The 25,584-nt window shown below is 48.1% G+C and overlaps 1 protein-coding gene across 1 annotated transcript in view; it reads left to right on the top strand.

Moving 5' to 3' along the window:
- The window catches only part of ASPNAT (aspartate N-acetyltransferase), a 31,401-nt gene extending 6,445 nt beyond the window's left edge, over positions 1-24,956 (top strand). Inside the window, exon 3 of the mRNA XM_086464557.1 lies at positions 24,589-24,956. Coding sequence (XP_086320683.1) covers positions 24,589-24,956 — 368 coding nt within the window. The remainder of the gene's footprint in view (positions 1-24,588) is intronic.
- The last annotated feature ends 628 nt before the right edge of the window (positions 24,957-25,584 follow it).

The raw sequence follows: 25,584 nt of genomic DNA, 5'->3' as shown, positions 1-25,584 counted from the left end.
TGAGATCTTGTTTGCTGCATGTTGCTTTTGAGGTGTTCCTTGCCTTCAGTGAGAAGTTTGGGTAACAAACAAGTATTTCAGTTGTGCTCTTGGATCGGGCCCATTCACAGTGGGTTTGATGCCAGACAGAGCTCTGACACCAGAGGAGTAGAACTGAGGCAGTTTGGAAGGCGGTAAGCAGCTGGATGGGAATTGTGTGGTTCCTGTTAACCCTGCTCAGGGGGTGCTGAGCCCCAGGGGGACTGTAGGGTGAGCAGCAGTGAGTTTTGGAGTGCAGGGAAAATACAGGGGCCACCTTGGGAGGAGATCCTCAGCCTGGAAGCTGCCGTTGCTTTGCCATGCCCAGACCCTTTGCAAGCTGGGGGGCGGGGGGGGGGGGGGTGGCTCTCCCCACCATAGAGCCACCAGGTGGAGGGGTGGCTGTGGAGCCCAGTTCTTCCACATTCTGGGTAATGCTTAAGCTGCCAGATAAGCAGGAGTGCTGCTGCCAAATGATAACATTGTTTGGAAAGAATAGAGCAGCCCTTGCTTTGCAAAGGAAAGGCTTAGTTACCTGATGCCGGGAGAGGGCTCAGGGCTGCTGCTTCACAGTGGAGGAATGTGTTTTTGGAGAACCCTGCCCTGCTTGTGGTGCCAAAGAGGCAGCTGGAATCTGAAGCATCCCTAGCTTCAGCATTTCTTGCTGTCTTATGTAGTGCCCTGACCTCATGTATCTGCGAAACCCCTGAGCTAGCTGTCATGTAGCGTGATTTTCACACGTGCCTCTCCTCATGCACTGCATGGGCCATTGAGGATCTCGGAGCTGGGAAACCCAGGGAGAGGCTGTGTCCTTATCTCCATCTCGGTGTTTCCCGGCTCTGCTCACCACCACTGCTGGGAACTGAGGTCAGGTCTTGGCGGAGGGTCTGTCCCTCCCATTTCACATGCTGACATCTCTCTGCAATTCAATGAGGGTGCTTCAAGGGATGTGATCTCCATATCAGAGAGATCCTACAAGATTAGAATTAGAGACCTTTAATATATTTTGTAGTGGGAAGTGTTATGTCTGAAAGTATTTCCAAGGCTGGCCTCCTGCGTGGGGGGGGGACGGTCAGGGATGCTGCTGCTTAGCAATTCCCAGTGTTGCTTTTGGGTTTATACAACTTAGCAGCACTGGAACTGCCTGCTTTGGCATTTCTCATCTTCAATGCAGAGTTTGTGGGGAAGCAATAGGAAAAACAACTCATGTTTTCAAGTGTTAGGGGGGTGTTTTGTCCAGCATTAGTAATGGACTGAAGTATTTTGGGTTTTATTTGAATCATGTAAAATATCTTTAGAGGTAGGTTGCCTCTTCCAAAACCCACCTCTCCTGGTACGGCTTGCGCTCCATCATGCACGGCTGCCTTGTTTTGCTGCAGAGGAGCCTTGGCTTTCACATCTGGAGGCAGCCCTATCCTGCAAGCAGTTAGCATGGACACGCTGAGCAAGACACAGCGCTGCCAGGGCCAGCACCAGCCCACACCAGAGCTCCTGACCTCCACCCAGTGTCCCCAGAGCTGACTGAGGGCTTACCCGGCCCCATCAGCGAGGGCGAGCTGAAGGCAGCTGCGCCGGGCCCCAGCCCAACCCTGCACCCCTGCCGATAAGCACCGGGCAGATCTGGAGGTAACGCAGCCCGGCTCCCTCGCAGTGCCAAGCCACGCGGGTCAGCTCTGCTCAACCCACTTGAGGGCCTGCGGGCTCTTTCAGCCCCACAAAATCATTGTTATTCATTTTTTTCCACTTTTGGGGGGGTTCAAGTAGTGCGGAGTAGAAGAGCGGTGCTGTCAGCCAAGGGCAGGCACGTGGGAAAACTGCACTCGTCTGATGAGCGGAGCAGCCTGCGGATTCAGGGCTATGTCATCCACGCAAATCGGATAAGCACGTTGATGGGCAAGCTGCTGCAGCCTTCCCCCCTCCTATTTGTTTACCACTGGGGTAGGAACATATGCACAAACCTATTCCTCAGCGTGCGTATCCATAAGACGAAAATAGCCCTCCCTTCAGATCCGTGAGCTTCAGCGCAGTCCCATGTCAGAATAGATGCAAATAGATTTTGATATGAAAATAGTAAATTTCGCGGAGCAATATAACCTCTTTTCTTTTTTTTTTTTTTCATGCATTCAAAAATTCTCTGTAAAATTAGTCCCTAGTTGACATGACTGTCAGTTAGTGCAGTGGTATTTGAGTTGTAGCCGTGACTGGGTGGATATCGTGCTTCTGAACATAAGCTCTGCCTGCAGGTATTTAAAAACCCTGGTACAAGGGTTTTTACATTACTTTTTACATTAATCTTCAATACAAGAAGTATACGTTGTGTAGAATGAATTTCAGTAGTTTTTAGGCGCAGTTAACTTCTCAAGACCAGCAAACAGAAGCCATGCTGGGACTAAGGAGCACAAAGCGGGCAGGAACATCAGGTGTTCTGTTTTGGTTTTTTTTCTGGCTTTGACTAATTTGTTTAATGTTTTCTGCAGTGTTGGATGTTTTCTGTCATGGTTGTGTGTAATTTCTCATGACTCTTTTGGTGAATAAACCTAAAAAGAACTACAGAATTTTCTGCACAAGTTTAAATGCAAATTAATTACTCTTATGAAGGGTTTTCAGTGGTTTTTCTTCCTTCTCTAGCTTTCTTAGGAATGGCCAAGATTTAAAACAATTACTCAAAAGTCTGTTTCAGGTTAAGATTTTCATAATGGACTAAATTCAGGCTCTGTGTCAGGTATCTAACTAGTGGCAAGGGTTTTAAAAGTACAAAGCTTTGAGCCCCTCTTGACACTGAATTTTGGATGTAGGAACATGAACTGAAAAATCTTATTCCCCAGCACATTATTCTATTGTATTTATTTTTTATATTTATGTTATATTTAGCCTCTTAGGATTATCCAAGAGTGTCTGTGGTGAGGTTGGTTCCTCCCAGTGTGCACGGCCAGGGGCCTGAATACTTTAGAAATTATTGTTAGGCATTTCTGTCTATCTTAAGACCTCTAAATATATTGCAAAAGCGGTTTTTATGTAAAGGCCTAAATGCGCAGCCTGATTTTCAAGAAGGCTGACTGTTCAAAATATCTCCAGTTTCAGAGTGGCTTTTTGAAATTCCCTCTTTAGGTTTAAATCTTTATTCAGGCAGGTTATATTTAATTACCCGGGATGGGAATGGCTGGCAGGGCTCAGAGCAGCCGAGAGCCCCTTGTGTGTTGTTTACCGCTGTATTGCAAAGCCCACGCTTTTATTTTGGTAATACAGCGCTGGGGATCTGTTACAAATAATCACATGTTCGATGCTACTCCCTTCCAGACTAAAGCAAAAAGAGAGACTTAGCAGAGTGTTTTGCTGGTATCTGGTTCTGCGAGGAGCCGAGAGATGTACGGGCCTTTGTTGTTGCTTTCTGCATCAGCGAAACAGGGAGCTTCAAAGTGTATTTTTTAATCTTTTTTTTTTCTTTTTATCCCCCCCCCCCCTCCTTAGGAAGCTGAGGAATATTTTTTTTCCTGACAGGTAGCTAATGAAAGCGGTCTTAAAGGGAATCCAAAGATAGCAGCGTGTCTTACCTAGTTTTTATTTACAAATCTATTACTTGTAACCAAATAATGAGTTTTGTTCGTTTTTTGCGGATTTTTTGTTTCTTTTTTTGCTAAGGGCCAAGTGGAGTCACCAAGAAGCCTCGTGCTTTTTATTAAGGGTGCATCAAAAATTAGTTTGTAATGATCTGGTTAGAGCCAGGTATAAGCCATGGTATCTGTTACAGATGGCTTTGAGCCATTCTTTTAAGTTGTCTATTGACCCATTGGACCCCAGCAATCAATTAACTATTTATGAGAGCATAACATATATTGTCTTACATAAGTTTTTGGCAAGTGTTTCTTTCAAGAATTGAGATTTTATTTCTTACAGGATAATTCTGAAATTTAGACCTGAGATTCCCATGGTTTAGTGCCAAGTTAGGATTCTGCTTTAAAACGGGGTTCTGTGAGTGAAAGGAGGCTTTTCAAAATAGGTAATGAGAAACATGTGTTACAGGTGTATTTTTAAGTGGCTACATCAAATATTGCTATTTAAAATTGGATTTGCAACAAGCGCTAATAGAAAAATACAACGCGTTATGATGAATGCTTGAAACGATAACTTGCAAGTCATATTTGTCACTTAAAATTCATGTGCTACTTCTAGGGTTTATCCAGGTGGCAAAACTAAACACGAGAGGTTTTATGAGAAAATGATTTTTCAGTTCAGGAATTGGAAAATAAAAGGGAGGATAGTTTTGATCCAAATTAAGCTGATTTACTACTCCCTCTCTATTTTTTTCCCTATGAAGAAGCAGAAATCTGCATTTAGTGGTGAATGTAATACTCTTTTTCATCCTGAAACAAAATTGTTGGTTCTGTTACAAGCTTCCTCAGGAAGCAAAGGTCAGACCCAAGTGTATGTTTGAAAAATACTGATTATGGTAGAGCCATGTTAATGTTTGTTACATCCCAGGCAGGTCCCTCTCTTCTTCTTTGCATGGCACTATTAAAACCATACTGAGCCAGTGCTGGGGTTGCCCTGTTTAAATTGTATATTTAGGTATTTTATACCAGTGTAGTAGTTGAAGAGGTGGTGTTGAGGGGGACCATCTCCGAGGTCCCGGCAGCCAGGACATGCCCTGTGATCTGAGGAGGACGGAGCTGTGTGCAGGTGTCTCGGCCGGCGGCGTGGGGGTGAGCTGCGTGCAGGATCAGTGCCAGCCTGGCTTTCCGCTGCGTTTTCTTTCCCAGCTGAAGCTCTTTGGTGAATTCAGGACAAACGTGTAAATTGTTTTGAATTGACAAAACCTGCATTTTTAAGTAAGCTACTTGCCTAGATTTATCCTCGATCACCAGTAATTGCTGTACAAGTTGCTCCCACTCCCTCTTGCCAGTGTGCTTGAATCCTGACTTGGAAACCGGCATCGGAGATGCAAGTTTATTTGCTTTTTACAGTTGCAGCTCTTGGTGTCTGCGCTAACACTGCTAATTGAAATGGGGGGTGATGGGCCAGCTGTCCAGCCGTGAATGGCTCCTCAGTGCACCTCGCATACAACACGCATTTCAACAGCTATCAGATAATAACAGCTACTATTCAAGGAACCACTGTTGGTTCCCAGTTTTTTTTTTTTCCATTTTTTCCCCCTCTTTCTACCCCTGCCACAGCAGTTCTGTATCCTACTTTTCCAGTCTTCTGTCAAACTGCAATATCCATGTGTTTTATCCTTTGAATTCTGCTTGGCTCTCTTGTCCATCCCTGTGTTGAATTCTCCAGTGGGTTTGTCTGGTCTGGTTCTTGCTTCATTCATCACTTCTGGCATTTCCCAAGAGTGGTGGTCCCACACCCAGCATCCCTCTTTGTATCTCTCTGATCTTCCCCTTCCTCCCATTCCACTTTAAAATGTATATCCCTTTGCTTAATTTCATTCTCTAAGTGCTTTCTTCTCTTCCTTAGTTTGTCGTTCAGATATTTTGCATGGTGAGTGCAAGTATTTTTTTTTGATAGAATACTCAGAATGACAAAGATGAGAAAATAAATAGAAGTCAGCAGCACGAGGATATTGTGTCTGCTAAGCTGAAAACAGTGCGTCAGTGCACAAACCCACGTGTCAGTGATGGTAGGGAGAGAACATTTTGCCTAAAGGCAAATGAACTGCCAACAACAGGATTTCTTACACCTTCTTTAGAGCATCTGTCCCACCTCGCTCCCAGATGTATGTGGGCATGGCCTATTGATCTTTTCTGCTATGATTTTGCCTATAGATTCCATTCTTCCCGTTTTGAGAGGATATACAAAATCATTATTGCAGTCAGAGTACAGGGAAAAAAAAAAAACAAACCACATTTCATTTGCTGAGGTCAGGGCTTTTTGTTCTTTTTTTGGAGGTGCCAAATCTGTTCATCCTCCCTGGAACTAGATAACAGCACCAGAAACACTGTGTAACACTTCTAGTGGGAATCCAGGAGGGACCTAGATCTGTAGTCTTTCAATTTAAAATAATGTTAAATAGTAGAACTACAAAGAGAAGCTTTTTAAAATAGCCTGGTTTGGAGCACCTGCCATTGGTAAGTGCTAAGCAATAGTAGATGATGGTTAGTTAGAGACAGAGCAATAAAAGCACGGCAGATACCTGGCTGCTGTGTCTGCTTAACAGCAGTGAACATCTTAGTAAAGTCCTCACTATTGGAATTACATAGTTAGTGGTGGGATTTGTTAAAAAAAGGGAGAAAGTGAGAGAGGGGGAAATTACTGTATGAAAGGGATGCTAATGAAAGATTTTTTTTTTTAATTCAAACTGTTTAAAAGGGGTATTTGTAAAACACCTTTTCAAGATTTGCTGCCTATAAAGTCAATTAGATTCACTTAATGGCTATGAAAATATACGTCTGGTGTGATTTCAGAACCTGCAAATGTTCAGAGGATAACATCAAGCTGTGCCTCTCGGGCAGTGATTTTCATTTGGGAATAAGCCATCATCGGGTTTTACGGGGCTTTTTTTGAGCCATCAGTAGTCTGAAAAGCATCAAAGCATCTGCAAGGATTCTTAAGAAGTGGGAACATTTTTCATCGATAACTCAAACAGCTAAAGAGGATTTCAGTGAAATTCTGAGGAGGAAAAAAAACCAACTGAAAAACCCAAACAAAACCAACCAAAAAAAAAAAACCCCACAACCCCCCCAACACGTTCACTGAAACTGATCTCTGGGACAGTTTGGCTTAAAGATTCAGTAGAGCATTTGCTTTAACTTAATCATGGGCTTAAATCCCTTGACTTTTGTTGGGAGTTCAGTGTATACTTAGGGGTATCCATCCGTATGGGTTCAAGTGTTCTTTTGATTTTTACAGGAGATCTGTTGGCATAAATGGGAAATACAGTGATGGAGTAAACGATGAGTTTGCCGTGTGTGTGCTATCAGCTGCCGGCAAGATGAATTTCTGATGTTTTAGGGAAAACTGGTGCATTGGAAGGAGTTGTTGCAGCTGTGAACCTGTTAGCTATGTTCATTCTGCCCTGTCTTAGCATCGGGTATGGGGGTATAGTGTTGCCTTTGAAGTTGGGAAAGTCCAACGAGTCCTCAACATACTCCCTTTCTACCCAGGATTGTGAGGATTTGCGTCTCTCCTGGCTCTGGTTGCTGTAGGTGCTGTTCATATTTATAAGTGATCCCCTTTTCGTAGATGCTTGGTGAATGAATGCGCCACAGGCTGATGGTACATGGCATGAAGGTACCTGCTTTCACTAGCCCTAAGCAGACTGCCCTTCATGTCCCATTTCAAATCACTGCACTGATTTATTTTGCAAATCTCTTTCAAATCCTCAGCTCTCGTGACTGGGATTGAGGATGGGGCTCAAAGGAACCCCACTCAGGTGGATGTGGGGTGTAAGGTGGTGATAGATGGTCGTCACAGGAGATCTGGGAATAACCAGATTAGGCTTTTCTAGGGACTTTTTGGCCTGATTGGTCTGGCATGGTAGTCTGAACATGTGGCAAAGGCTTTGGTTTTGTTTTTTTCTTTTTTAATTCTAAAGATGTAGAGATTTACACATGTAACTTTCATTTTCCGTTAATGCATCGTCCACAACACATCCATTGTCTGTGCCCAGTCCGACAGATGTTCGTGTATTTATGGATGTAGAATTTTCTTACGCTGCCACATTAAATAAATGTGCTCATTTTAGTCTGGAGTAGTGGAGTTTTTGGTAGAATTACACCCAAGGCGCATTGGCCTTGATGTACTGGAAAAGGGATGTAGAAACACATTGTTTTTTAACAGGAGTGAGCATCTGGGTGTGTGTTTTGCTGCACCATGGCAGTGCTCTGGCTTTACATGGGGCATTGCCACCAGTTTGCTGAGTTAAAAATTCAAGCTGTGTGTGGTGGTGGAGGCTCGTGCTGCTTGGGAGCTCTTGCTGAGGTCTGCGGCGTGGTGGGTGGAAGGAGACAATACTGAGGCTTCGTAGAGAACTTTCATTTTTGTTATGTACATGATAGAAGGAAGTGAAGTCATGACCCAGAGTTTGCCCTCCTTGTGTAGGGCTCCAGCAGAGTGGAGGGTGGGGGAGCCCTTTACATTACCGTACACAGGCGGGACACACTGGAGCAACCTTATGCCAGGGCTTAGTTTGGCTGCGTTGGGTGTAACGGCCCTCTAGGGATGAAAATATCCACAGTAAATCTAGAAAAGTACAAGGGCTGCAGGCAAGAGAGGCGTTAATTTACAGTGGGAGCCTGCGGTGGGATGGCCATGGGGAGGTGGTACCTGAAGGGCAGTAGGTTGTCTCCACAGGCTTCTCCTGCTGGAAGAAAAGGCCTGAGTTTATTTTCAAGGAGAGAGTGCCCATTGCAGTATTGTCCCTGGGAGTCCTGGCTGTCAGGATGGCCTGGTTGCCTCCGAAGGTCTGAGGACTCCCAGACACCATCTCAGGAGGGGCTTGGCATCTCCTCCAGCCAGGCTTTACAGGCACAGCGGGATGGGAACGCAGTGGTACCCCCATCTGCTGATTCTACCTGACCACCGGGTCAGGTTGGTTGAGCATTGCGTTGGAGATGTGGGAAGGTGCAAATGCCAGGAGGTGCCTGCAGCTGTCCATGGGCCAGGTTCAGCCCCACAGCAGCACAGCAAAATGCCTCGGCGTCCAGTCCCATGTGGTGGGGTGAGTGCCTCCTTCCCTGCTCTTCCAGAAGAGGATGGGCTGGTTGGTATGTTGTAGGTTAAGAGTCATTGCTGGAGGAAGACCTCCAGTGTTTGAAGTGTGATGGTGTTTAAAGAGCTTAGGGAATACTTGGAAGGTTTGCTTCCAGGGAGGTTTGCTAGTTATTGATTCATTTATTTACATAGGTCAGGAGTTGCATTTGCTACAAGCTGAAGTGTTAGTCCTGTTGCTGCCTCTAGCCTCAGCTGTCAGAAGTGCATGGCAGACCCCTTTTCCATGGGAAAGGCCTTGTTTCTTGGCATGCTGCAGGTGAAAGTGGCGCTTTTTTGGTTATTTTTTCCCCATCACCTTCCATGCCAGGATGAGCATCTTTTCAGAGACACTGGACCATGTTGATGGCAGCAGGGCTGAGAGGCTCTGGGTTTTGTTGGTTGACCCAAGCTTGTTTCTCCTTACCAGCTTTATTGTCATTTCAGTTCCCCTGTTATGTAGTCATCTGCTCCTTACCCAGATGTTAGGGGAATAGGTTTGACCTGTTGGTTGGAGGACTCATACTAACAGGTCAGATTGGTCCTGGTTGAGAAGTGCCCAAGGAAGCACCCTTGGCAGGCAGCTGGGGAGGACAGAGGTAGTGAGCTGTGCTTCAGTGCCACCCTCACTGCTCACCTCTTGAGCTCTTCCCAGTCCATTGCAATGGATTTTAGGGGCTCATCTTGGTGTGGCAGATGATGACTATTCATGTGCTGTGATATGATGGGGTGGGTTGGTCCCAACTGATTATGACTGGTGTCCTTGTTGGATGCCCAAGCTCTGGGAGGGGTTTGTGTGCAGCACCATTTCAAGCTGCTGTGCTAAATTAGAAAGAAATGTTTCTTGCGTGCAATAGGCTCAAGGAGATCAAGCCGTGCACCACCTGACTTTAGCCTGTAGTTTGTACTAAATCTGTGCCCTGAACCTTTTCTTTTTTTCTGATGTCTTCCTCCACGTTGAGTAGTGAATTCTTCACTGTGGTTTCAGAGAAAATATAACTCTTTGTGACTGCTGTTTCACTCCTGTAGATTATTAATACAGTGGAACGTTAGAGGTCAGGGAGGTTTGATTCATTGTGTTAGCAACAAGGTAGGATTCTTGTGAAACTCAAGTCATCTGCAGAAAGAAAGGCTTTGAGTGCCCCAGAGTTGGAGTTATTGTTAGGAGAGTGTCGTGGTACCTTCTCTTTGCTGTGCAGCATTTGGTGTAATGCAGTCCCTGTCTGTCAGTTCCTGGTGCACCCCAGGAAGGAAAGCGGAGGAGCTGCCCTGGGGTCTGAGACTTTGCTGGTCAGTGTTTCTGCACCATAAATATTGCTAACTCCTACTTGTCATTATTGCTCATCAGCTGCTGTGGTAGTGAACTCCTCATTCAAGCGCTTTTGAGGGCAGCAGGAATCTGCTAAGGGGGGAAAACATCCGTGTTCAAAACCCCTGGAACATGTTCAAAACCCCTGGAACATGCTGTGCAGCATGTTTTGGCTGAATATGTGCGTCCTTTACAATTGAATCTTGAGCTATTGCCCTTTTCTGTCACTTCTCTGCCTTACAGATGTAGATTTGGGTGTGTTTGCTGAACCAGTCAGCATCTCCACCAGCACTTGGGGAGCCCCATCTCACATGTTGGGGTTATATGCTGTAGAATGCAGTTGGTTACCTGCTGGGGGTGACCTATTCCCAGCTCTGCTAGTACTGTAAGCGTGTACTCCTGTTTTGGGGTGTGTTTTGGTTTGGTTGGTTTCTTTGGTCTGTCATGTTTGAAATATCAAATATTTTTGGTCCCTCCCTTTTTGCTATAGGTAGGTGATTGAGCTGTAAGGTAGGGGAGGCACCTCTCAGCCTTGTTACTGATGAACAGAGCTTGCACGCATAGATGAGTTGTTCTGTCCTAATGCATCATTATGCCGTACCTTAAGTTTGAACCTACATCTTGGGTGCAATTCGTCTTGCCTACCTCATTCCTGACTAAAAGTTGCTGTTTGCAGCGAGCTGTGTGGGCTTTTGCTGTGGTCATTTGCAGAAGAGGGGCTCTCCCAGAGGGTGACTCACCATGAAGGTTGTTGACCTCAGTTAGAGCAGCATAAAACTCCTTGTAAGTCCTTGTAGAGCTCAGAATTGCATTTATTGTTTAACCTTAAGTAAATGTAATGTTAGTTTCTCTCTGCTGTGAAGCACTTGTTGCAATACCTGTGTAGATACAGGCACTTCTATTGAAGTGAAGGGAGTCTTGGCTAAATTTACACCAGACGAATAATGATGGATGGTGAAAATAAAATTGATTCTATCAGTTTTCCCCATATGATTTATAGCTAGGCCTACTGCTAAGCTAAAAGGAAGTAATTTGATGGTTATTGTTCAGTGCCTTTTACAGTAATGCATATGGAGTAAAAGTCAGCCAGCAAATAATGAATTCTAAAACATCAAATAATTGTAGATTTTCCATTTTTTTCAGTTTTTGGAAGTGGAAAATGCTGTAATGTAAACACAGTACCTTTCTGAAAGCAATAAAGCCATATAGTGAGAGATTGATGTAGAAGATGGAGATTTGAGCCTTAGCAATGTCCTTTTAAGGAGCTGGCTTAAAACACAAGCAGCAACACATTTAATCCTGTAAACTAATTCAACTAATGAGGAGCTAATTGTCACATCAGTCTTTTGGAGCAGTTGCTGGGAGGATGCAGGCTAGCAAAGCTGGCAGAAGGGCTTGATTTCTTTTTTCCTTTAAACTTCTAACTAAAAACTAGTCTGAATTCTAAAGCATTGGTTTACTTAAGGTCTGACTCTGCAGTTGATAGGCTTAGTGTGGATTTTACATGCATAGGGAACATCTACTCTGAAAGTACTTTAAATACTACTTTTCTGGTTTTGTCCATTTGTGCAGACCAGTCTGTTCTGCTGAGCCAGCTCCATTGAGCCGGGACTCATCATCCAGTTAGCCCTGAGGACAATGCCAGGCCAAAATCGCATATTCTAGTCTTTATCCGCTCCTTTAAGCTATTTAATACTTTGCTTATCGATAACAATTGCTCACATGCAAAAACCACAGACAATGCCTGGTTTCTCAGACTGTGCTTTCTCTTGATGACCCAGCAGGTAGACCCCCAATCGCTACATTGGTGGTTTTGTCTCTCCTTTCTCTGTAGCGTGTCCTTCTTTTCAATAGCAGAGAGCAGAGCGATGGGCCAGGCTAAACATGCCCTGGTAACCACGTACTTCTAATCCCCCCTAACTGCTTCTGCAGCTTTTTCTTGAACAGTTGTTACACATTGGCTTTCTTACAGTCTTTGCTTTTCAAGGTGCATCACAGCTCGCAAAAAGAGCCAGATACAAGATTTTAAAGTCCTGCTGTTGCACCTCTTAATATAGCACCCTCTGAAACGTGCTGGAAGGGCTGTCTTTACCCTACTTGCGGCATTGCCTGAATTTCTGGCTGTCTCATCAAAAGCTTGTGCCCAGCACTTCCTGGAGCTTTGCTGAGCTCCCCCAGTGCTGTCACGCGTGGTGACCCTCTGGACCTCGTGGGACTGAAGCCTGTTTGAAAAATCAACCCAGGGAGTGTTGATGTGGGGTATGGCCTCTAACAGCTTGCGTTGGTCCAGACGTACAGGCTGGCTCCTCCTGAAGCTGTAGAGGAGTAAGGTGCATGGGTAGGAGCTGTCATAGAGATGTTTCAGGGTGACAGGGTGAGGTTCAAAGCAAAGGTTTTAAGAAGATGAGGAATACCTGCTGGGATACATCCCCAGCAGTGACAGCAGGAGATGCTCTTTAGGACCAAACCTGGCCACTTTCTGAAGTCTGTTTGCTGCAGAATGTGTTTTTCACGTATTAGAGTGACAGTAAACTGTAGCTAGCTGTCAACATCTTAGGGGTTTTCCAGGGGCTTTGATACCCTAAAATGGAATACTTGTGATAAAGTAGCTGGGTGCTTTTGAGGACAGACCAGCTCCGTCAGGAAGCACGGAGCAGGCACTGATGAAAGTCAGTTCTCATCCTGTTACTGTACATTGCGGCCCCACCACCCTTTCCATCCCCAGGTGAAGGTAAAGCTGGGCTGCAGCAAAACCTCTGGTGGGACCATCACCTGTGCAGCGTGTGCTTCTGCTCCAGGTTTATCAGTGGCTGCATGTAAGGGCATATACCAGTCTGAATCCCAAGTTCGCTTTGGATTTGCACAGATGTTTAGGCCAGCTGTTGCCTGGAGTCCAAAACCCCATCACCCCCTGTGTCTCATTTTGTGCTCGGGTTTGTCAGCTGCAGAGGCCACCTCTGAATTCCCGTCTCTGGGGCAGTTTGAGACCCATTGCTGTTGTGGGTTGTGGTCACGGTGTTCCTGGTAGTGAATGCGCATGGAACCACGCTGTGGTTATGTTGCAGGTTGAATGCTGGATGTCACTGTCATCCCACTGATCCCCTGCTGATGGCAGCTCTGGAGGAGGCTTTGCCTGAGCTTAGGGATGGTTGCAGCCCTCAGTAGCAACAACAAAGGTGAAAGGTAGCAAGGATGGAAAAGACGGTAGATGGATAAGTAGCTGAGCTGGTTGCTTGGGACCAAATCATCCATCTCTTCTCATGCTGTGTAGGTGATCTCATCACCTGCTGCCCAGATGCCTCATGAATCAAGGGGTGTCACGTACCCTCGGCATATAGATGTGCTGCCCTGAGCTCTTCCAGAAGGGAATTATTTATAATGGGGCAATGAATTCTGCGGTGGTAGGTTATGTGGAGTTATTTATGGGAAGGAAGAGGTCCCACAGCATTTCTAATTTTATGCATGAATAATTCTTGTGTGTCCCTGACATTCTTTGTTCCCCTGTGCCTGGGCCTCATCTGGTACAGAGGGATGCTAGTGAGTGTCAGGAGTGTCAGATTCAAGGTCTGTCACATCTCACCTGGTTTCCATGGCCATAAACTACACTGAAATGCCATTATTTTGTAGGAGCCCTCCAGGAATGCTTTTTAACTGAAGTCCAAGCATAGAGTGTGGGAGTTGTTATGCAGCTGTCATGGGTTAGGGCTGGGCCAGCCACTAATGAATGACAGATGCTTGCTATTGACCCCTCTCCCTCCCCAGAAGGGGAAGAGAGAGAGAATAAGGGAGAGAGGTTTACAGATGGGAAAAGAAAACTAAAAGAGCTTTAATGGAACAATAAAAAGAAAAGAATATTAATAAGAAAATAATAAAATACATACAAATATACAGAGAACCAATACTGAACCTAGCCCCCCCCCCCCCCCCGATGACAATACATCACCACTAATACTGCAGGGCTGGCACTGGGGCTGTCCCAGGCTGGACTTGGCAGCAGACAGGATGCAGGAGATGGATTCAGGAATGCATGGATCGGGATGGCAGACAGAATGGATGCAGTCCTCCCTGGATGTCAGCCATCGAAGAAGAACTTGACCCTCGTGATCCCTCAGCTATGTACTGGATATGACATGTATGGGATGGAATACTCTATTGGTCAGTTTGGGGTCACCTGTCCGGTTTGCTTCTCCCTGCAGGTGTGACCTTTCACTTCGCTCTGACCCTTTTTCACTGCTGGCACCTCAACACAGGATACAGAATTTAGCAGTGACCTTGCTTACAGGAGCAAGTATAAGCAAGAGCCTCTCTGCATACCATTCCTTGGTACTAACTATAAACATCAGGCCTTATCACTGCTGGAGGCAGTCACTGTCTGGAAAAACAGGCTGCTGTTTTTCAGAAAGTGCAGTTACTTAGAAGAGACTTAACTGAAAAATAAAATCACTGAACAGAATTACTTCTGGTTTAGCTCAAGCCAGGACATTCCACCCCTTATTCCATCCCATTTGTGTCATACCCATCACTAGCTTATGATTTGTCGTCTTACTCAAAAGTTTAAGTTCATTTAGTTCATGATTGTGGGTTTCCATCTATCGTAGCAGTCGCTCAGGGCAAAAAAGATGGTATTTGTTGCGGTTCGTGCCCACGGGTTGCAAGTCCGTCTTTGAGGAAGTCATTGGATGTGACTCGATGAGGCTAGCTCCAGTCATCACCACTATGTTATCCTGAAAGACACATTGAATATTGTTAGTATTATGTAGCAATTATCGCTGTACAGCTCAGAATTGGGTATTCTCACCCAGAGCTAGATTCCTTTGAGGTACCTGCTGGACTTCATCATTCTTCGTCATTACCCACCAATATGTCCAGGTCCTTGAGTGCAAGCAACCCCACGGATAGGTTTGTCTTTCCCCGAAGCAGGAAATACCCACACAGTTTTCCCCAACAAATTCCTTTCACACACCACAGGGACTTTATCCACTTCTGCTGTATGTGAGAGGTCAGATTGGGCAGGACCAGCTCAATTGATAGATCCTCTGGTGTTAACTAACCAGGTGGCTTGTGCTTAATGCTTGTCCCAGTTTTCAAAAGTTCCACCACCCATTGCTTTCAGAGTAGCTTTTAATAGTCCATTGTATTGTTCAGTTTTCCCAGAGGCTGATGCATGGTAGGGAATATGTTATACCCACTTGACACCATGTTCCTTAGCCCAGTCCTCTATAAGATTGTTTTTGACATGAGTCCCATTGTCTGACTCAATTCTTTCTGGAGTACCATGTCGCCACAAGATTTGCTTCTCAAGGCCCAGGATGGTGTTCTGGGCAGTGGCATGAGGTACGGGATATGTTTCCAGCCATCTGGTAGTTGTTTCTACCATTGTGAGCATGTAATGCTTACCTTGGTGGGTTTGAGGCAGTCTGATGTAATCAATCTGCCAGGCCTCCCCATATTTATACTTCAGCCATCATCCCCATCCCCCGTAAAGGTTTTAACCGTTTAGCTTCCTTGATTATGGTACATGTTTCACAGTCGTGGATAACCTGTGCAATAGTGTCCATAGTTAAATCCACCCCTCGGTCATGGGCCCACTTGTATGTTGCATCATCTCTTCCCTGATGTCCTGAAGTGTCATGGGCCCACTGAGCTAAAAATAGTTCACCCTTATATTCCCAGTCTAGGTCTGTTAGGAACACTTTTGCAGCCTGATCCACTTGCCAGTTGTTTCAGTGTTCCTCAGTGGCCCGACTTTTGGGTACCTGAGGTACCTTGACAACTAGTCTCTCCAGCCAGGCAGCGATGTCTTGCTGCAGTGTGGCAGCCCAAATAGGTTTACCTCTGCTCTGCCAGTTATACTGCTTCCACTGTTTCAGCCAGCCCCACAAGGCCTTAGCTACCATCCATGAGTCAGTGTGAAGATAGAGCTTTGGCCGCTTTTCTTGTTCAGCAGTGTCTAAAGCCAGCTGGATGGCTTTTACCTCAGCAAACTGATTCGATTCACCTTCTCCCTCAGCTGCTTCTGCAAGTTGTCATGTGGGACTCCACACAGCAGCCTTCCACTTCCGACAGTTCCCTACAAGTGTAGGGAAGGTTGAGACAATGCTGTTTTCGGACCGACTCTTACAACAAGGCGGCAGGATCCATCAGTAAACCGAGCATATTACTTTTAATTATCTGGCGATTGATTATATGGTGGGGCTTCTACAGCACGTGTTACCCCTTCTTCTGTGGCATTAGAAAGTCTTTACCTTCTGGCCAATCAGTAGTGACTTCAAAGATTCCTGGATGACTGTCATTTCCTATCCGGGCCCGCTGTGTGATTAATGCAACCCACTTACTCCACGTAGCATCGGTGGCACGATGCGTAGAAGGAACCTTACCCTTGAACATCCAGCCCAGCACTGGCAATCGTGGCACCAGGAGGAGCTGTGCTTCGCTAACAATCGCTTCTGAAGCAGCTCTGACTCCCTCATAATCTGCCAGTATTTCTTCTTCAGCTGGAGTGTAGTTGGTCAAACCAGGACAGCAGCCCTGCTTGAAGCCAAGCGGGGCTAGAAGATGGAAGGGAGAGGAACTCGAGACACAGGAAAGATTGGAGGTAAGGAGCGAATAGGATAATAATGCGCTTTATGATCACAGAAATAAATCGCTCCCCGTCCTGGCTAACTGAGCAGTTGCCGTCAGTAGCAGGTACAGCTGTTGCCTGTCCTTGGTTAGTCACGGTGCCCAAGCTGCCCGTGTCGGTGGCCAGGCGGCAGCCGATGTGCCACATCGGTGCCCCAAACTCCCTCCACCGGCAGCATTCACGTCATGGCAGCCATGCTCTCCCCAGAAGAGCCTCCTTTCTCTCTTGACGCTGATGTAACTCGGCAGGTCTGCCCCGCGTTTCACCGAGGGTGGAGGGGAAGGAGGAGGGAGAGTTGCCTCAAGTGCTGAGTTCCTCTGCTCCCTCTTCAAAACCCAGACGGACTAAAAGGGCAAGGGTTTAAATGGCATCAGCAATGCACAGCCATGGCACAGCCAGCCTTGGGCTGGGGACTCTGTCCACTTGCTGCCGCGCGTGGCCTGTCTCGCTTAAAGCGATGTATATAAATAGTGCTGGCAGGAGGAGAGGCGAGACACCGAACTTCAGGGCTTTTTAACCATTTATCTATAAATAAGTAATAACTGCACAGCACTGTGTCCAGTGCAGGACACCCCCTGGGTCCCTATGTACTGCCTTGCTCAGGCCACCCGTGCTTGGCAGACAGGGCTGCTGCTCAGGCCAAAATCACGCTGAAAGACAGCACAGGAGGCTGAACAAGTGACTCCAAGGGCAAACATTTAAAGCTTCATGATGCGACAGCGTGTTGCATTGCCTCTGTCCTGGTATTGCCGTGCAGTGGCGTTGCACCGGGCCGTGCCACGTTACGTCAGCGGGTTGCAGGGAGGAGTTTGGGGGCATTTGGATCTCTAAAGCCTGTCACTTGGCAAGCTTTTATGTTGGTATGCTAAGAGCGAGGGACACAGCCTATTGCAGGTCCTGTCCTACGGGAAGCACAGGGATGATTTTAGTTTTTTTTTTTTTTGGTGGGGGGGGGGGTGGGGGGGTGGTGTGTGAGGTGTTCCCCCTTTTGCTCCTTTGTAGAAGCCTGTGGGAAAATCTAGGATGGAGAGGGGTGTTTGCCCTATGCAGGATGCTGCTTCTCCCAGCAAAGCCCTGAAGACGTGCCCTGAGCCTGTGGGCAGTCTCCCTCCCCTCCCAGAGCTCACTCCTGCACATCACATCCCTGCCAGGGATGCAGGTTCCTAATTTTCAATTTCGGGGGGGGGGCCTGGCCAGAATTTCTCTTAATATCAGCTTCCTTTTCTCACAGTGTCCAGTCCTTGGATGCTTTCCTGGCTCTGCTGTAGGCATGCAGAGGAGCTGACGTTGGCCTGGCGGGTTCCCAGCAGTGGTGATTGTAGCTGCTGAGTGTCTCTGCTGGTCCCCTTGTCTGGATGATGCTCTGAGGACATCACCCAGGACAGCTTTGAGCTGGGAGGGGAATTGCTTATATTTGTGTTGCTGTGACATGCTGAAGCAGAACGGAAGATCACAGTCTGTGCTTGAAGGGACATTGCCTTGAGAAGCTGTGTGTCTGTCTGGAAATTATGTTCCACAAATAACCCTCAGAGAATTAATAAGAGCTTGGCTGTGGGACATGGCAATGCCACCATTGAAAAGCCTCTGGGCAAGGTTTCCATACTTGCCCTGTGCTGAGCTTCCAGGGAAAACTCCTTCCTACAGGGATGCAACCCCCTATCCATGCAAAATTAGCGCCAGCAGTTGGTGGTGGCCACAGGAGATGCTCTATCCTCTCTCCAGCCCCGTGGAAAGCAGGGATGGGTCTTACCTGGCTCAGCCCCTCACCACTCAGTGCGTGGGTGCTGGCACCGGGGACGACCCAAGTGTGAGTTCAGGATGTTTTGGGGTGCCAGAGCTTTGCTTACTCCTGTGGAAATACTAGCGTTTTCTAGAAAACAATGGATTTTAAAAGTACCTGGCAGACAGAGCTTTGCTTTTTCAGAGCAACACGCAGCTGTTAAATTCTGGTTTTCAGGGTAGCAGTCCACAAGCACTAAGGGACTTAGGAAAGCTGTGGGAACCTGCTATAGTCAATCATGTAGGACTCATGCTAGTGGGGAAGGCTGATGTCTCATTTTCCCCCTCTCTTCTAACAGTACTCTCTGCTATTGCTTTTGGCTCCAATCTTTCCACCCATCCACCCACCGGCTTTTATTCACCAAAGGGTGTAGAAGAATTTGCAGCAAAAATAAATTAATTTATTTTCACCCACCATCCTCGTCGGCTGCGTGGGGGAGAGTGATGGTGACGGTGAGCGGGAGAGGAGGCTTGCAAGCGCAGCCAGGGACTCACACGGCACGTCCTCTTTGGGCAGGAGTGGTGAGTGCTTCGGGTGGAGGATAAGCAGTCTGCATGGTGCTACTGCTCTAGGGAAGCCCTCGGGACATGGGGCCAGCAGTGGTGTGGGGGGTCTGAAGGCAGCCTGTGCTTTGGGAGGGGGGGGGGGGGGGATTAGAAAAACGCTCTTTCAGTCCTCAAAAGCTGGGAATCATCCTTAAATTTAGAGCAGAAAGACACTGTCATGATGTGTGCTTTTAGGTCATGGGTGCCATCAGCTAAGTTAGAACCATGTCTGACCTTGCTGTGAAGCATGAACAACCCAAAATCCTCTTCCTTGTTACACCGATCACAGCCATTTTGTGCCTTTTTCATAGATGCTTGCATCCCAAGGTGTTGGGTTGGGTTTGGTTTGGTTTTTGTTGTTTTGTTTTGGTTTTTTATTTTCATAGAATGATTTGTGTTGGAAGAGGCCTTTAAAGATATCTAGTCTAACCACCATGCCATGGGCAGGAGTATCTTTCAACAGATCAGGTTGCTCAAAGCCCCATCCAACCTGGCCTTTGGAACACTTCCAAAGATGGGGCACTCGCAGCTTCTCTGGGAAACCTCTTCCAGTGTCTCACCCCCCTCATCATAAAAAAATTTCTTCCTTTGTCACAGCTTTCACCTGTGAGTTCCTGAAGTTGACACTTTGCATGGTGAGGCAGTGGACTGGGGGAGTGGGAGAGAGCTAAGCTAGGTGGGAGTGAGCTTTCCATGGCTGCTTCTCCTCACCTTGGCCTGTTGGCAGCTCAGAGAGGCCAGGTTGGATCGGGAGGCAAGGGACAGTGCTGCAAAGAAGCTGGGTGTTTGGCTGGAAGCAGCCAATGCCTCCAGTAGGTACCTTTAGTACTCCAGAGTGGTGTTCATGGGACAGCTGTAGTTAAATGCAAGACGTCCATGAAGAACAGACCTTTGAGTGAGCTGGAAGGGCTTTGGATGACCATAGCAATTAGTTGACGGGGGGACCCGGAATATAGCAGAGGAGGGCAAAGGCAGAGACAGATGCTGCCACGAGATGAGTATCTGAAGGGCAGGGAGAGTTGTAGCCATCAGGGTTTGTGTTTATCTTTGCAGCAGTGATTATTTTCAGATAGCAGTGTGAGAGAGTAAAACGTCAGCTGCTGCTATGAATAGCACTGCAAACAAGGCTGTTGCTCACTACTGACAGGTGAGATGAAGTTAATTCTATTTCATCCTGGGTGTGAAAAGGTGGAAAATCAAGACGGTCTCTGAGTCAGTCCCCTTGGTCCAGAAAAGATGTGGAAGAGGACCCCCACCAGCCCTGGGGTGGTGGCAGTGGGGTGATTTTTCCAGGGTGCTTCCACCCCACTCTAGAGTTAGTGCTGCTGGAAGAGTGGATATGGTGAGGAGCTGCGGCTGGCTAGGGTTGCTAAAAACATATTGGGTTTAGGTAAAAAGCAAACTGAAGACCTTCAGGGTTCCTGCTCTGAAACCGCAGGTTTTGCCCGGAGGAGAGGAGGTCTCAGCCCAAGGTCAGCAGCATGTGTTGGCACCCCAAAACAGCTTTTGGTAGCAAATCCCCATCCAAATGGGATTTAGTTCCCTGGAGAAGGGATTTCACAACCTCATGGGTGAAAGCTGCTCCTGGGCTTGTAGCTGCCTTCAGAAACGTTGAAGTGTCTTTAGCAGGCTGAAGGGTCTGGCCGCTGGTGATCCTTGAATCAAATGCAGACGTAGACACAAGGTGGGTGGCAGGGTAAAAGTCTTGGGGATTGAGGGCGCTGGTGTAAGGAAGAGCCGAATACAACTTGCATTGTTTGAGCAGATGTGTCCTGTCTGCTGCTAATTGTAAGCGTTATGTGCACAACACACACTGGGAGATGTGCCAGATACTATTTCCTTTCACGATGAACTCAAAATCATTATAATTAAGCTTTAAAGTCGGAAGTAAAAACCTAAGAAGGAGTCCAGGTTCGCCATCACGTTGCCTGCAACCGTGCTGGTTCCTGCCAGGATGGACAGGTGTAAGGGTATGGCCTCCGTCCTGGAGAGAGCGGTCAGAGGGGGCTGGGAGGGTGAAGGGCCTTGTGGGCTCTGCCATGGTGGACATGTCCAGGTTTGGGTTTTAAATAGGCAGAAAACCCAAAAATACTAGAAACAAGTGTTTTACAAATGTGGGAAGTGTTGCTGAGTGAGCTTTAGGAGCCTCTTGGGCTTGGTGGGCACAGAGGAGAGGTGCTTGCTGAGAAGGACAAAATCAGGAATAAAAGCGGGAAGCAATCAGGGAAGCAATCACATAACCTCGGGCCGAGAGGAACCTGGGTTGATAGCTCTCTGTTTGAGGAAAACGAGGCAGACTTCCTGAAGGAGCAGCTCCAGGAGGAGTCACCACAGGTAGGGCTGGATGAGAGGGATGCGGTGGCTGTGCCACCGGCTGCGGCTCGGCGGGCACCGGTTGATGGCTGCTTTGTGGCACTTTTTGGGGCTGCCTCAGGACTGGGTGGGTGCTGGGGATGGCACTGTGTGCCCCTGGGGGAGTATCCCACCTCTGCTCCTCAAACACGGGCAGACTCACGAACCCCGTTTTTGGACTGCACCGCAGGAGCTGAAATTGGTGGCCGTGCATGTAGGGGTGAGGGTCACCGCAGCCCCGATTTCTTGGGGTGCTCACCGTGCAACCAGAGGCATGATGGATGGGCTGGGGGGGGGGGAGCATTGAGCAGAGCCGCCACAAGAGGAGCGGTTTAAAATCAGCGCTGCAGAGCGAAGCGCGATGAGCTCTCAGCCCGACGATTGTATTCAGAGGGAAGGCGGCTGCTGGGTTTCAGCACTTGAAGGTCTTTGCCTGGGCTTGTGTCTGAATAAATTAAATTTTGAGATCCAGGTGAATGCAGGGGAGCAAGCTGCGCTGTCAATGTGGCAGCAGAGGAGAGACATCTTAACTGCCTGTGATAAATGGGTCAAGATGGGTCCTGGTGTTTTAAAAATTAGCTGTTGACCTAGATAGCGACAGCGTAATGACTTGCTCGCAGTGGGAACAAAAGTGAGCGTCTCTGGAGCTGCGCGTCACTCTGAAGGTGGGCCAAGCCCAGCGTGCTGGGTTGAACCTGGGCTGGTTCCCGGCGCTTTGTTTGTACCCGGCTTTTCCTCGGCAGCTGGGCTGGGGTGCAGGGAAGCACGGAAGGTCTCGGCTGTCTCTTTCTGTGACTTCACTGAGTCATGGGGTGAACTTGTCCCCCAGGCAGCAGCCAGGGAGGCATCTCCCACCGCCCCATGCTTTGCTGTCCTGCAGCAATGAAGGACTCTGAGTTGCCTTATTCATTCCCCCCACCCCAGTTTGCAGGGGGAACGGTGCCATGCACCCCTGAGCACCCACCGGGGCTGTTTAACGATCGTCTTTACAGAAAAATGTCATGTATTTGGGTTGGGATGGTTCTCAGGGTTGATGTTAAAGATGGAACTGCTGCCCAAGTCAGATTTTCTTCTGCTTAGCACTGGGGAAGGAGAAGGCCACCACCTACGACAAGCTGCAGCATGCCAGGGGTTTCTCCTGTTATGGGGTCCTTTTCCTCCAGATGAAGCTGTGTTCCTCCTGAGCACTGAAAGTCAATGCTTTGCTGCTTGGCGAGAGACCTGTCAGTGCCCTTCGTTAGCTGCCATAATTGAATCGTGGCTTTCTTGGGTGTTAATTGAGCAATATCCAAGCTAAGGTCACCATTGCCCTGTGCTGACAACATTGGTCTTTTCAGTTCAATTGAAGACACTTTTCCTCTCACCAGGATTTTCTGTAAAGATCTTTAGTTAAGGCTCGAGTAATTCGTTACTTGAATTTCATTTGCGTTTTTGGTTTTGGTTTGGGGTTTTTTTGTTTGGTGTTTTGTTGGTTTGTTGGGTTTTTTTTTTTAAGTCCCTTTGCTGGTGAGGCCGAGCAATGCTGTAATACTCCACAGTTAACAGCAATTTCTAATTGCATTGGCTTTAATGTTTGTTGGCCAGTACAAGCAGTGGGATGGGATGGGACCAGTGCCTCTCTCCAGCGATCAGTGCCTTCAGCCCCATGGCAGAGCAGCAGTGCTGACCCCGCTGCACCCCCAAAAGCGCAGCCTGTTTAAGCCACGTCCTCATTCCTGGAGCAGTGGGCTTGCTGACCAGTGCTGGGGCGCAATTAAGGATGGGCTGGTTTTGCTCATTCAAACTCTACATGGTTTTGGCCCGAGTTGCTTGAGCACTGTGTTTCCAGCTCACGAGATGTTCTCACCTGGCATGTGCCAGCAGAGGAGGAGCAGTAGCTCCAAAGCAAGGGGGACCTGGCCACAAGCACCCCAACCTGTGCAGAAAAAGAGGTGGATGACCTTGATCTTGGCTGTGCGCAGGAGATGCTGTTGGGGGGGGGGCAGTACATGGCACTTTCCCCTGTTGGTGCTCTGCTGGCTATCATGGTCCCAGTTTCTCATGGCCAGCATCTTGCTGCCCAGTTTGGATTTTCTATTTGAAGCTGTCTTAGGCAAGTCCTGCACTGAGCTCCTGAAGTTCGCGAGAGGAGGATGCATTTCCGTATCCAGACATGCATGGGGAGAGGTCAGAAACAAGCCAGGCAGTTGCTTACTTAGCCTTTCATATCAGGTCCTCGTGGGTGGAGAAGCAGGCGGCAGGAGGAGCCACTGGGAGCCCTGAGCCATCAGGGTGCATCGCACCTGAAAAGCAGCTTCCTTACGAGTCCCAACAAGAGGCTGGGACACCATGGCTTGGTGTCTGGCCCGCAGCAGGCACAGGTTTCCCAGACCTAGGGAGGCTCCACCAGCTCCCCATGCCCCAGCCCTGCCTGCTGTGCCCCAGCACAGGGGCTCCCATCCTGTTCCGAGCTAACTCTCTCTGCCTCTTGCCAAAGCACCAGCAAGGTGCCTGCCGTGCTAGGAGAGATCCAGGTCCTGCTGTGGAGTTACTGGTAGGACAGGAGAGCATGACTGTGTGTGGGTCAGGGAAAGGAGCTTGGTCTTTCCCTGCCCTCGCTGTCAGCCAAGTTGGATCCTGCCCTTTCAAATTGCTGAGGATGCTTTGTGCACCACCCTGCCCTTCTCCCCCGTGGGCTCCCTGGCTGCCTGCAGCTGCCCCTGCTTGCTTTGGAGATCACGGGTCTGTCCAGAGCACATTGTCGGCTCTCAGCTGATGGCCCAGTGGTGGGCTGTTAACCTGGAGACAAGGGCCTCCAGAAAGTTTGACTCCCAGTAAAGGAGTTGGGCAGCAAAGCTTGTGCCGTCGCTGGGTCTCAGGGTGGGATGCAACAAGCAGCCAAAGATGGGTGTTGCTGCTGGGAGGGATCCGGGTCCTGCTGGTAGGACAGGAGAGCACAACTACGTGCAGGTCAGGTGCCACCATGAGCTGAGGGTTGTTACCTGTCTGTGATGGCAGCCAAGTGCACTTCATAACGTTTGGTCCCTAGCAATCTTGTTTCGGTTTGTGGTGACTTTCCTGTGCATTTCCCTTGGGAAAACAACATTCCCTTCACAGCGTCAAGGGAAAAGAAAGATTGGTCCTTATTTATGGAGGTTGTTAGTCCCCACATGTGACAGGTGATTTCTGACCCTAACCCTGGCTCCCATCGGTGTGTTTGTCAGCCGGTGCTTTGCCTGCCTTGCCCATCCGGGGTGGCTGGTGGCTACATGTGTTGCTTTATCTCCCACAGGCTCCTGCTTCTGGGTCGCTGTCCTGGATGGCAATGTGGTGGGGATCGTGGCAGCGCGGGGCAACGAGGAAGACAACACGGTGGAGCTGCGCCGCATGTCCGTCGACTCCAACTACCGCGGCAAAGGGATCGCCAAGGCCCTGGGCCGCAAAGTGCTGGAGTTTGCCATGCTCAACAACTACTCCTCCGTCGTGCTGGGAACCACGGCCGTGAAGATGGCAGCCCACAAGCTCTATGAGTCCTTGGGGTTCAAGCACGTGGGTGTCGTCGAACATTATGCCCTGCCAGGGATGACGCGCTCCTTACTGGAGAGAATGTTTTTCCAGCTCCGCTACCACCGCTACCGCCTGCAGCTGCGGGAAGAATAAAAAAAACCCAACCAACCAAACGAAAAAAAAAAATTATTTTTTTTGTCCTCCTCTTCCCCCTTCAAAAATAATAGATTACCCTTCTATTTCTCATCACTGTTGATTTGCCAATTTCAGGTTGAGTTTTTGTTCCCTCGTGTCATCTTTTGGTTTGCTCCGTGCAGCTCGATCGTCCGGCCGAGCAGCGCTCCTTCCTCGCATGCTGTAGGTGGTGGTGCTGGGAGTCCTGCGACCCGGCGGGGCGGAGCGGAGCGGAGCGGCGGCCTCTCCTTCCCAGGTACCTCCGTAAAGCACAGAAACTTAACTGCAAAATAGTACCACTGCTCTGGTGTACATAGTCTTCTCCTTTTCCAAATGTAAGATAACATAGTGATGCATTCATAATAGTGCAGAAATATTACTTGAATGCAGTTTTCAGTATTTCATGCACCAGTAAGTAGAATATGCATTCGTCTTACCGTTATTTACTGGTAAATAGTTTTCAAAGAAAAGGTGGGGGGCAAGCCCCCCCCGCCCCAACCCGCTTGCTACAATGCATGAAGAGGAAAGCGCGTGCACGCACTCAAACACATCGCACTGCCACCACGGCACTGGTGTTGCACTTTTTTTGGATGTGCCTCATTCTGCC

Source organism: Leptosomus discolor, chromosome 4 (genome assembly GCF_034619465.1).
Source record: "Leptosomus discolor isolate bLepDis1 chromosome 4, bLepDis1.hap2, whole genome shotgun sequence".
In the NCBI taxonomy this organism is placed as follows: Eukaryota; Metazoa; Chordata; class Aves; order Leptosomiformes; family Leptosomidae; genus Leptosomus; species Leptosomus discolor.
The sequence above is the reverse complement of the archived record's forward strand: the minus strand, read 5'-3'. Positions and strand labels throughout refer to the sequence as shown.